The sequence below is a fragment of the Rhopilema esculentum genome, chromosome 19 (genome assembly GCF_057945365.1).
Source record: "Rhopilema esculentum isolate cy_ngs chromosome 19, ASM5794536v1, whole genome shotgun sequence".
Lineage (NCBI taxonomy): Eukaryota > Metazoa > Cnidaria > Scyphozoa > Rhizostomeae > Rhizostomatidae > Rhopilema > Rhopilema esculentum.
Genome location: NC_142833.1, coordinates 9,384,935 through 9,397,163, shown reverse-complemented (window position 1 = coordinate 9,397,163; position 12,229 = coordinate 9,384,935). Strand labels below are relative to the sequence as shown.

The 12,229-nt window shown below is 37.0% G+C and overlaps 1 protein-coding gene across 5 annotated transcripts in view; it reads right to left on the bottom strand.

Moving 5' to 3' along the window:
* The window catches only part of LOC148958024 (transient receptor potential cation channel subfamily M member 3-like), a 54,104-nt gene that overhangs the window by 28,607 nt on the left and 13,268 nt on the right, over positions 1–12,229 (bottom strand). For all 5 annotated transcript variants that reach the window (XM_089113881.1, XM_089113885.1, XM_089113882.1 and 2 more), the window contains 4 exons: positions 11,666–11,821; positions 10,394–10,426; positions 10,019–10,093; positions 876–1,072 (listed from right to left, as the gene is read on the bottom strand). In XM_089113881.1, coding sequence (XP_088970007.1) covers positions 876–1,072; positions 10,019–10,093; positions 10,394–10,426; positions 11,666–11,821 — 461 coding nt within the window. The remainder of the gene's footprint in view (positions 1–875; positions 1,073–10,018; positions 10,094–10,393; positions 10,427–11,665; positions 11,822–12,229) is intronic.

Sequence of the window (12,229 nt, the reverse complement as noted above, 5' to 3'; positions counted from 1 at the left end):
CTTATGATATTTGAGAAAAATGTGGGATGAGTACAGTAAAAACCTGCGTGTAAGAACGTCCTTAACTTCTATAGAGTAGATATTGTTGTTGATTATCAGAAAATGGCATTTTATCTGTTCTGTTCTCCATTTTAAATATTTGATAATGTACCAATTTTCAAATTGATCAATGATACAGTAATTAATAACTGTTTAAATTTAACATACATTGTGCATTTTAATTTTATTTTAACAGCTCAATTTTCTATCATAATTTAGTTTTTGGCAAAGATATGGCAGTAACAGGGCTCACAGAGATTTATTTATAGTTATCATTGATTTTTCTTTTACCTGATTTGTAAACCAGTGATATTTTGGGGCACTTTTCAGCAGAAGATCGCAATTTCTAGACAGTGATTGATCAACTTTGAGATAACACCAGCTATTGATCTCCATTGATCTCCATACATCGTCACCATCAACCCCCTTTTTTCTTTTTAGCTTTGTTAAAATGTCTTTGACATCTTTGATGTTTGTTATTTGAAATTAAAGACTTTTTTAGGAATATCCACTGCTGAGTGCTCGCTAAGTTTGTGATTAGTTTGTGATTTATTGAATAGCATTGCCATACCAGGTTTTCATCATTGGTAAGTGGGTACCAAAATCCTTTTTACATGTTATTTGAACTTCCTTAAAAGAGCCTAACCTATAAAAAACCGATTCTCTAACTAACTTGAAGAATACCAAAGCTACTTACTCTCAAATAGCCATTTTCAATACTTTTTATGTTTTGCAGTTACAATGAGGATTTAGAAAAACTTTTCTAAACAGAGACCCATAGGAGACGTTTTCAATTTATCAGCAAGTTAAATAAAAATGTTGGTAGAAATACTCACATTACTGACTCAGCTAGTTTCTTGGGAATACCCTCTTCTTCGTAGATTTGGGAATCAATTATTCCTTTAAGCAGGTTGCGCATCATTAATGCATTTGATAATGGGTGCAGTTCCTCGTGTTTCCAGAAAACAAAGGCCTGATCTGGTTGGATGGCCAGTGCTCTGCTAATCATCATCTGCTCCAATGAGCTCATTTGCTACAAAGCAATTTTTTTGGAAATGTGACTTCAGTACTCAGTGAAGTGGGTATGAATCAAGACAGGCACGCTTCGTTTACACAATGTTGCTTAAACTGCATGGCTGTTACCAGGGGCCATTTTACTTCAAGAATCGCGTACACCCCCTTTCCAAATCTCTGCAAATCTTCCTGTGAACCTAAAACTACTCGAATCTCTCAAAATTTCCATTAGCTACGACTTTTTTACAAAATCTTAATAGAAGTTCTGATGGTGTATTAAAAACAAATAGCTTCATAACTTTAACAATGCCCAATAAATAAAGCAGATACGAAGAAGTTGTAAGATATGATGATAATATTGAGGCTTCTGCGCTGGAGCTTTTTAGTTCCATTATTATCATGATCATCAACGCATGCTTAGTACCTCAAGGATTTTGAGATGCACGAAAGTAAGCTGTCTGCTAGTTCCTGTTGTCAACAACATAGGGGCATAAATTATGGCACGAACCTGGTTAGAAGCAAACTAAAATATCTGAAATGTTTCTTAGGGTAAATTTTGTGTATCGTGGAAATAGTTAGATGGGGAAGATAGGAGGTCTAAAATATCTTGTCTAAAGTTCCAAAATCCTTCTAGCCTTTTTCTTTTATCAATAGAAACAGCTCCTGAAGGTGAAAAAATCTGAGGGGGCAAAGCAAGAGGGCTAAGACTTTTGGGAAGCACAAAATATGATACAAAAAATTTATTTACACTTTTGATGTGCAAAGATTTCTATCCACTTTACTATTAAATACAACACAATACAAACAATATGCAACCAATTTTGTTGTTCAATTCGTAGTAGTCCCATGCTCTAAATTGCATTTTTACAAAGTCATCAAATTATGACGTCAAAAAGGTCTTTTCTAAGAATTTTTAACATCGATACAATAAGATGAAAGAGCATCATGAAATACCTCTAAACATGCAAATGTAAATGTGTTGCAAATAGTTTGGAGGAGGCCACGAACACAGGGTTATATCTGATACAAAAATAGTCGAGACTTTTAAGGAAAAATTGATATTTTCTCTTTCTTTTGAAATTCTTCTGCAGTAATCATCATTCTTGTTGCAGATTCCAGGTGGAAAACTTTCGTTAGATTTCAAAAGTAATAGATGGTTGGGTGTAAATGCATTAAAATCTCTTCCATCTGATACTTTAGTAAGCGGGCTTCCATTCAAAATTGCCTCCACTTCACATAGTAATGTAACCAGTGCTTTATCTTTTAATGTTTGTTTTCTAAACATTGCACCGTAGACTTTCTAATTGACCTTATCAGACGTTCCCAGACTTCTCCCATGTACAATGCTGTGGGTGGATAAAATGGCCAAAAAGCTCAACTTAAAGTGACAGGTCTACTACAGAACAAAATTAAATACAAATTTGCAGTTGATAAAAGAAAAAGCAGGTAGTCAATGGAAAAGCAGATAAAATAGTTAGGCCTATTAAGAATTACATGAACAAATTAAAGTGCATAAAGTGCAAATTAAGTGCAAATTAAGAATTACACGAACAATAAACTGAACAAAACAAAAATTTACCGTAAGATTGACCAGAGAGCCAATATTTTTAGACCTGTCACTTTAAGTTGAGCTTTTTGGCCAGCCTAAAAAATGGGCCTAAGCCCCTCGTGAGATATAAAAAGTTTGGCTTGCGATTTCTGGAATTTCATTTCGATTTCACTCAAAAGCAGCGGTAATTTTTTAGTAAATTTTATGAACATTGTAATTTTTTAATTTTGGTTGGTTTTTTCTTAAATATGTTTTCATGGTGGCCTAAAACTCCAGTAGTGCTTTCCTCCACGGCTAGAGGTGCATTTGAGTAAGTTGTAAACAAGCTAGACAAAATTGGTGAGCTCTGATTGGCTAAAAGAAAATTGCAAAAAAGCATCTAATTGGAAGAAAACGAATTCCGCCTTGCTTGTGAGATCTGCATCAGCTATCTCGTCATCCCATACTTTCTTCTCGAGACACAATTTTTGGAGAATTTTCTTTGCATTTAAAGCAAAAAGAGAAACAAAACCAACAGGATCATAAACGGAAGAAATTTTACTGTGCAGTCTTCTACGAGTCAATGGCTTGCTCTTGCACCAGATCTTAAATGTAAACTTGTCAGCCTCTGCATCCCATCGAAGTCCTAAGGCTCGCTCTGTTGGAAGCTCTTCATTCTCAAGGCTGATATCTTTCAACTCTTTGGACCATTCAGTTTGTGGTATTGCATTCAGGACTGCTCTGCTGTTACTGATTGATTTTGTAAGACGAAATCCACCATAAGAGAGCATCTCACAAAGCTGCTTACTCAATCTTATTGCTTCTTCTGGCTTCTCTACTGATTTCAGTAAGTCATCAACATAGAAACTTCGGATAACTGTCCTGGCACATGAGAATCAAACTTTTCATTGTTGTTCAATGCCGTCTTCTTTAAAGCAAAACGTGCGCAGCTAGGTGACCAAACACCTCCAAACCGATGTGCCATCATCTGATATTCATGTGGCTCAGCAGACAAATTGCCATGGTGATACCAAAGAAATCTCAATGCATTCAGATCTTTAGGATGTACACGCACCTAGTAGAACATTGCCTCTATATCTGCCATCATCTCTACAGTTTCTTGTTTGAATCTGCACAATACACCAATCAGGCTATTCGTCAAATCTAAGCCCTGAAGAACCTTGTCATTTAATGACTCGCCATTGTACTTTGCAGTACAGTTAAAAATTAACCTCACTTTATCTGGTTTCTTTGAATGGATTACATTGTGGTGCGGCCAGTGGCGAAGCCAAAAGTCCTGCTGGTCCTGCTGAACAGGACCAAGAATTTCCAAAGATAAGTTTTACTGTAAACAATCAACAATTTCTTCTTTGCAAAAAGGAAGTTTTAAATTCTATTTGATAAACAGTCCCCAGTTCCGCCAGCTGATACAGGCATCCCACGCTAGTCTCAAGGTCCTGTTCTTTTATACGGTTTAACCCTGTATTTTGGTCCTGCTCATAACTGTGATACCCTATGTTTGGTCCTGCTTCACAATGGGCTTTTGTAAATTTAGTCCTGCTTCACAATAGTCTAGAACAAAGAGCAGTCCTGCTCAATCTCGGGAGCAGGACCTCGTCGAAATGACCATCATAACAGTTCGTAAGCAGTAGTGATTTGATTGGTTGGGGGTTCACCTACATAGGTCAAAAAGTATTGTTTTGAAAACCTTTGGTCCTGCTATTTTTGAGAGCAGGACTGCAAGAAATGCCCTGTGCATTCTCGTTCTGCTATGAAACACTAGCAAGGAGGCCAGTTCAAGTATTATGGCGAAGCGCTGTGAATGTGGATTTCCTGCTTGATTTGGCAATACCAATGATATTATTATTGACAGCAAAGCTTGCCTCAGTTGAACTGCATAAATTTTATTTGTAACAAGACAGAGTCCAAAGTTAGCGAGAAAGAAATGGTAAACAACAAGGATTGGCACACTGATTTCGGCTTTCATACGATCGTTTGAGGCACGGTATATCATGGTGACCTAAACCAATAAGATTTTCTTAGACATGGACAAGGACGATGAAAGCATAATTGAATTTACTGTTGTGTGATTGAAATTTTGGAGTTGGAGAATAAACCAATTTCAGCGCAATTTGCATTTGTAAGAGATTAACGGGCGACTGATTGCTATGTTGAATACCGATGAACTGAATGCTGAACTGCTAGTATGAAAGTGTATTTTTCTACCTGAATTGTTTACTCGTCTAATGGTTTGGCTAATGAAGTTGTTTTCATTGATAAAGCGACACATTATTCAATTGTATCTCTCTTTGTCAGCTGCAGAATAATTGTTTTGCAGAATTTGTGAACTTGCCCCTACAGACTTTAAACCCTGTTGTTTATTAAAATTATTTTAATAGAGTATCTAGATTGGTCAGGTATTTTAATAGTGTGTCTAGATTGATCTAGATTGGACCAATATCTGGAATAGTCTAATTAGACTATTTCAACTACCACAAATATATGATATGCAACTTTAAATGCCACCCCTACCCCCTTTTATTGTCAAATTTAGTTATCACCAATTTGAACTTTTACTTCCGCTGTAGAGGCTTACTACAATTTAACATAGATTTGCTTGAAAAGTAAGCACCCTAAAGCACGTCTTTAAGTATGGGTTTATTTTTCAAAAGATAGACATCGATTTAAAATTTACTTTTTACTGAATTTAAGAAAAAATTCATCTGCAAAAAAGAATTTTTATTCATGGGCGTGTCCTATTGAATAAGGGCGTGGCCCTGTACATACAGCAAGACCAACAATTTTTGGCTAGCTTCGTCACTGGGTGCGGCAAATACCAAATTTTACCATCTCTGCATTCCAGCTGCTGGTCAGGAGCTCTGTGTGCATACCCTTTGTCAAGTAAGTCATCAATAAATGAAGTATACCTTTGTTTCAAACTTGAGTCTTGTAGATATCCCGAACGTTTTTCTGCAACCTGTCGATTTTTTGGCATACAAGGTTGTCCCTATTTCCATGGAATTGCAATCTGGTAATGACCATTCACCAACTGAACTGATTCTTCGAATGTTTTCAAAGCACGCTTATCTTGCACTGACAGCTTCTTCGTATCGTCGGTTATTGATTCGCTGAAAATCTGATTGAAATGGCTCTTAAGCTGACTGCATAGATACTAATCACTTGGAGAAATTGTGTTCACAAACATGCAATAAGCACTTCTGTTTGAGGAATCCAGTGGTCTATTCAGAGTGCAATCAAACTTTGTTTTGATAGCATATTGTCCTCCATTTATTGATCTGCGTGTTTCCACTAGTTCTAATGCTTTAGGTAAATCGACACCAATCAAAAGGCTTACTTTTCCATGATCAATCGTTCTAGGTAGCTCCACACCTTGCAGATAGGCCAATCTTTCTACATCTCCTTGTGTTGCCATAGCATCTTTTGACACATTCAATCGTTGGACTGAAAACACATTGGACAGATTAACTTTATTTCTTTATCTAAATCCATCACTTCTTAGCTCCCTAATGATGACATCAAATCTTCTTTGTAACCATCGATTGTTGCCAGTGATATTTGACAATTTCGTCCCTCCTTGTTCAGGTTTTTCATCAATTCGACATCACAAAACGTTGCTGTTAAGCCACTGTCAAGCAAAGCATAAGTTTCAATGATTTTTCATTTTCCTCTAGCTTTCACCTTTACTTGAACTATGGACAATGCTTGGCCGTCGCGGCCGGCCTCTGTCTGGTTTGCTAGTCCCACGAATTGCTTCTGCTCACGTTTCACATCTTGTTGATCTCCTCAAACTGTCTTTTTCAGCTTGTTATTGAGTCTTTCATCAAATTTAGCAAGGGCATCATGAATTGCCGACAAATTTTTTGCGTTTAATTCCACATCCATACAATGTACAATAACATTTTTGCTTGCAACTAGCAGAAAAATGAAATAAGGATAAAAAATTGTCACAAAGTTTATTCTCACGCATAAACCTGAATTTATCTTCGCCAGGCAGCTTTCTAAACTCGTCACAGCTCTCCAGTTTATGATGCTTTTTAAAGTAATAGCATTTCACATTTTCACCAACGCTCTCAAATTTTCACCACTCGTTTATATGCTGAAATTCATGTTTCGTTGAGGTGCTGGTCTCATAGTTGTATGTCCTTGTCGTGTACCCATCCGCGTCGAAGATACAGAATCCTTCACCATCCAAAAGTGCACCAAAGACAGGGTCGTTTCTCTCCATAGCGACAGCCTTGATCAGTTTTCTAACGACCCCTACATTTGGATTTTGTCCTTTTGATCAAATTTCTTGGACACATGACTGCCATCTTGATCTGACAAACACAGTGCATCTCTTCAAAATCCGGACTAGCTTGTCTTCGTTGTTAACTTTTCCAATTCTTCCTGTAGCTTTGAATGATTTTTCACAGCTTTCGAGATCGTCTGCTAATTCTTGTAGTGCATCTTGGTCTTATCAAAGGTCCACTTGATACCTGTTCCACCCACGCGTATGAAAACCTTGAAAACGTTGCCAAATCTCTCTGCAAGCATGTTTTTTGCTTTCCAATAGCCTTCTTCTTGTCCCAGTAAAATTCATCTTTCTATTACCCCTTTGGCCTTTCCAGTGCAATACTGAATCATTAATTGTAGTTCTTTAGAAAATCGTTTGTATCCTTTTCAACATTGTTTTCAAAGCATCGAGTGAAGACAACATGTTTCAAGGGGTTACCATCAAAAACTGCCAACTCTGATTTAGGTAACAATGAAGCGACTGCCAATCTATTCATCGTCTCAAGATACTCGTCTCCACCTTCATCTAGCTCACTTTTATTGGAATGGCATTGTGCTGACATCCTAGTACATTTTTACCTTTGCCTCGTGATGCAATGTTTCTCTTGTAGAACGTTGTTGCCATGGAATAGCACCAGGACTCAATCCAGATGTTAGGCACTGGTTTGGTAGCTCACCATCAGCTTCAATTGGCGCTTGACTGCTCACAGAATAAAGGCAAGGTAAGGGGCAAGGGTGTGTCGCAAACATGGGGTTATGGCTCGGGTTGGGGTGTGCCATATGCATAGTTTACTGAGGCATGATTGCTGTGTCTGGTTGCTTCAAAACCATTGAAGGTTTAGATGAAAACTGCTCTCTCGTCTTTGTCAACATAGTTTCATTTTCGGTCAGTCTTCGCAAAGCATGGTCCATTGTACTCAGCACCATTTCATTTCCCCTTTCTTCAAAGTGTTTCTCTATTGAATGGACAAGCTCTGTACAGGCTTTTTCTTCAGCCTCGACCTTCGCAATTTCTGTCTCCATATCCAACCTCCATTTCATTTGATTTAGTCTCATTCTTTCGCATTTCAACCGTATTTCCTCATTTGCAAGGCTCTGACGTCTTTCCATCATCGATGCTTCAGCTAGCACCTGTCATGTCCTTGTAAATAGTTTTACACTATGGACTCCCTATGGAGCAAATACTCTATTTAGCAAGCCTATTGTCTTATGAAAGATTACTATTCGCTGTATGATGCTTACAGGTTATGTTATGTTATGTTTGTGAAGTGATAGTTTCTCTCTTGCGTTAACCTCAAAGTGCAGGTTATGACAGCACCGAGGCTCGTTTTGTCGAAATTCTCACCATTGCCTTGTCAAGACTACAAACATGGGAACTTCTTGAATATTTAGAGTGCATGCTCCTGCGAGAAGAATGAGACTTCGTCTGGCTCACCGAGTCTTCTGCTCTGATATTGCTGTCATCAAATTTGATGTCTACATTCCGCTTTGCTGACTCCTTCCAAAATGCCATTCTGTCTTTCAAAAACCGTGTTTCTGCTGCATGAAAATCACACATTCTTCAATGTCATCTTCATCTTCTAACAGCTGGCGGTAATTACTGCGGGTTTTGCTAAAATCATTAAACTTATTTCCCATGCACACCACAGATTTTTCCACCCCAGCAACATCTTCATCCACCGTCAATACATCGGATACCTTCCGTATTGCATTCGTCAACTGACGTTCTTCAGCTTCTTTGATGTCCGGTCCACCATAGCCAAAGACAGCAAATCTGCAGACTTCACCCCTTTGGCGTTTTCTTCTTCCATTCTTTTTCCGAAAGGCTAGATTGAAACTAATATGGCACCCAACGTGACTAAAGCTCAAACCCAACCCTGATTCTCACCAGGAATCACAAAAAATCAACGCAATCTGATAACTCAAAACATGGTTTGCTACAACAAAATTAAATACAAATTTGCAGTTGATAAAGGAAAAAGCGGGTAGTCAATGTGAAATAGGTTAGGCGAATATCTATGAAAACGAATTTAATTAAGAACAATAGTATAATTAATATAATTAAGAACAATAAATTACTGACAATCTGTTTGCCTCTGTAACTATATTTGCAAAGCATGACCAACTATATTTACACGTGCCGCCACTTTGCAAGTCTTCCGCTTTTGAGAAACGCACTCCGTGTCCTTTTACATTGAACTCTTCATCACTTTACTTCAACGATATAACCAAATACAACGCCCAAAAAACGTGTGCACAGAATATATAGTTATGGAGACTGGGTACGAGAATATTTTATAAACAAAGCAATAAACAAAGCAACAAAAGGTTAGAGGTAAACGTTGGTCAGCGCGTGCATAAATTAAAAAGAAACAAAGAGGGTCTTGTAGAAATTAAAATGTTGCTGTCCTTTGGCACAACTCTGCACGTTTAACAATCGTAATTGCTGTTGGCATGATCGTGATTTGCTGTAAAGTATGATCGTGATTGTTGTAAGCATTATCGTGATTGCTGTAAACATGATCATGATTGCCGTAAAGCACGATCGTGATTGCTGTAAGTATGATTTGATTGCCGCAAAGCATAATCGTGATTGCTGTAAGTATGATCGTGATTGCTGTAAAGTATTATCGTGATTGCTGTGAAGTATTATCGTGATTGCTGTGAAGAATTATCGTGATTGCTGTAAAGTATTATCGTGATTGCTGTAAACATGATCATGATTGTCGTGAAGCATGATCGTGATTGCAGTAAGTATGACCGTGATTGCTGTAAAGTATTATCGTGATTGCTGTAAACATGATCATGATTGTCGTGAAGCATGATCGTGATTGCAGTAAGTATGACCATGATTGCTGTAAAGTATTATCGTGGTTGCTGTAAAGTATTATTGTGATTGCTGTTAGATTTGCTTGCTGTTGGAAAGAGAAAACTGCTGGATTTCTCTTTTTATTATTTTGCCAAAATATAAAATGGACGTAAATACACTGGGGCGATTTTCATCAAAGAAAGCATTCATTGTTTCAAACATAAGATTTTTTAAGAATTTCATATGTTTATCATCAATGCCTTTCTAAAAGTAAAACATGTTAAAATATAAATTCTTCTCAGAATTTAAAAGAAACAATAGTCATCTTTTCTCACCTCCCGGTTGAAGTTGAGGTTTTCATCAGTCAGCAACAAGAGGGCGTTTTTTAACATCTCTTCGTCGCCATTTTTCTGCAAAAAAGAGGATGTTCTCAAAACAATGTGACTTATGTTAGATTTTATTTTTTAAATCTTTGAGAAAAAGAAATAATTCGTTTTGAGGTTGCACAAAAACGAAAATAGAAATTCTGATGTCCTGAAGCATTTCTTGATGCTGCTCAAAGTACAAATGGAAAAGATGTTGCTCAAAGTACAATCAACAATTCTGTGCCAAACTGATTCAAATCTTTTTGAGGCCGAATTTTTAGATTTGCAAGATGAATTCAATGCCCTTCACAAAGAAAGATAAGGATTAATAATGTACCAACTCACTTTGATGAGTGATGTGTATACTTTACTTGGACTCTACAGAGGAATATGAATTGGATCATCAAAAAACAGTCGTTAAATATGTAATCAGTATAAGAAAGCTTAGCATTTCAAATGAATTTGGTTTGCATAGAGTCGTCTATAGACCCTCCATCATTCAACAACTCACTTTAGGCTGTATCTATTTATACGGATTGGACCATTGATATCATCTTGAACAGTCAAAGATCTTAGTCAGTATGAGCATTACATGATATCTTTATTTTGCTTCTTTTTTCTAAGAAATAATCGATTGCAAACATCGATGCAAATTGTCGTTAAGTGAGAAACCTACCCAATTTCCCCACTCTCTGTACGCAATTATTTTTAGTCATAAACTCTAAAAATCTGAAGCAAAAAGGCCCGATATCGATTTGGCAAGTTGTTGACAAGCAAAAGACACATGAGAGCCAAAGTCTGAAACGCAATACGCCAGACAGCCAAAAATAGGCCCATGATTGCGATGAAAAAAAATGTTTTTGGGTAGGCTGTATGTTTGGGGAAAATTCTGATTTACTCATATTGATAGAAAAAATAACGAACGTTTGTAAAAGGCAACTCTTTTTTGCATCCTGAGTTTGTCGTCTTCAAGCCCAGGAGGGTCACTAGAAATTTTTATTCACAGATAATTATGGGTAATAATTTTCTTTGTCATCAGATACTTTTAGGTACCTGATTAAACAATATACCTTGTTAAATCAAATGTGCCACCTTCAAGACTTTCACGCAAAATGTGCCAGCTTCAAAACATTCTCTTTCGCATAGAAATACTAATGAGCCTTTGATATCTCAACTTTGTTCATGTCTACCTGGCAGAATTTTCTTTGTGACAAAGCCCATGATGCACGAAACAAAAAATTTACAAACAAGCAAATTGCCCTTATTCTCTGGAAAACTCGTGACTGTTTTTCTCGATGTCCTGAGCAGAAGCTGGTCAAGAGGGGAGTTGTCTTTTTGTTAGCAAAGCAAATGGAAATCAGAATGAACGAGAAATAATTTCTCAGGGAACATTTACTTGGTTTATGTGAGTATCCTAATATCTACGGAATCGAGCCTATGCCCAAGCACCAGTTGCAATTGTTTAAAGGGAAATGAAATGCAAATATGAGAGTCAAGGCTGAGCCATATTCTTATAACATTCTTAAATGTTTGATGACTCTGAGCCTGAATATTCTTATAAGAAATATTCTTTAAAAAGAGTGTGTAGCAAGAAAGGTTCATATAAGTAGGTCATACCCGATGTAGGTCGTAGTTAAAATGCTTTCCTTCATCGAATATATCTTTCTCTCGTTTTGTCACATAAGCATCGAGATTAAACCGATAATTTTTGAGCAGTGATCCAATCTTCGTTGAATTTTGCGTGGTCAGGTACTTGTCCATGACAAATGCAAACTTTTTGAAAACAGGAAAAACATTAAAACATGCAATTTTGTGGTAAAAGAAACTAAGAAAAAATGTTCTTAATTTTTCTAAAAATGGTTTATTTTTCAAATGGATGAAAACTGTTGCATGCATTTAGCAAAAAACAGCAGGCGATATTCGCAGTGACGTCAACATATTTTTATAAACCTTATCAATTCATATCCTATAATCAATATAAGTGAAAATTCTTGTTCTCAAGAAATCTTTGCTTGCTTAATTGCTTTTTACATTTGACATTACTACCATAGTTTCCTCCCCTGGGTACCAGAGCCACAAAATTTCGAGCCCGTAAACAGAATGCCAAGCAGATCAGCGAAGGAGGTACCACCGCTTCTTCAATCCCATCTTCTATTTCCGCTCTCGAATTTTTGTGGCTTT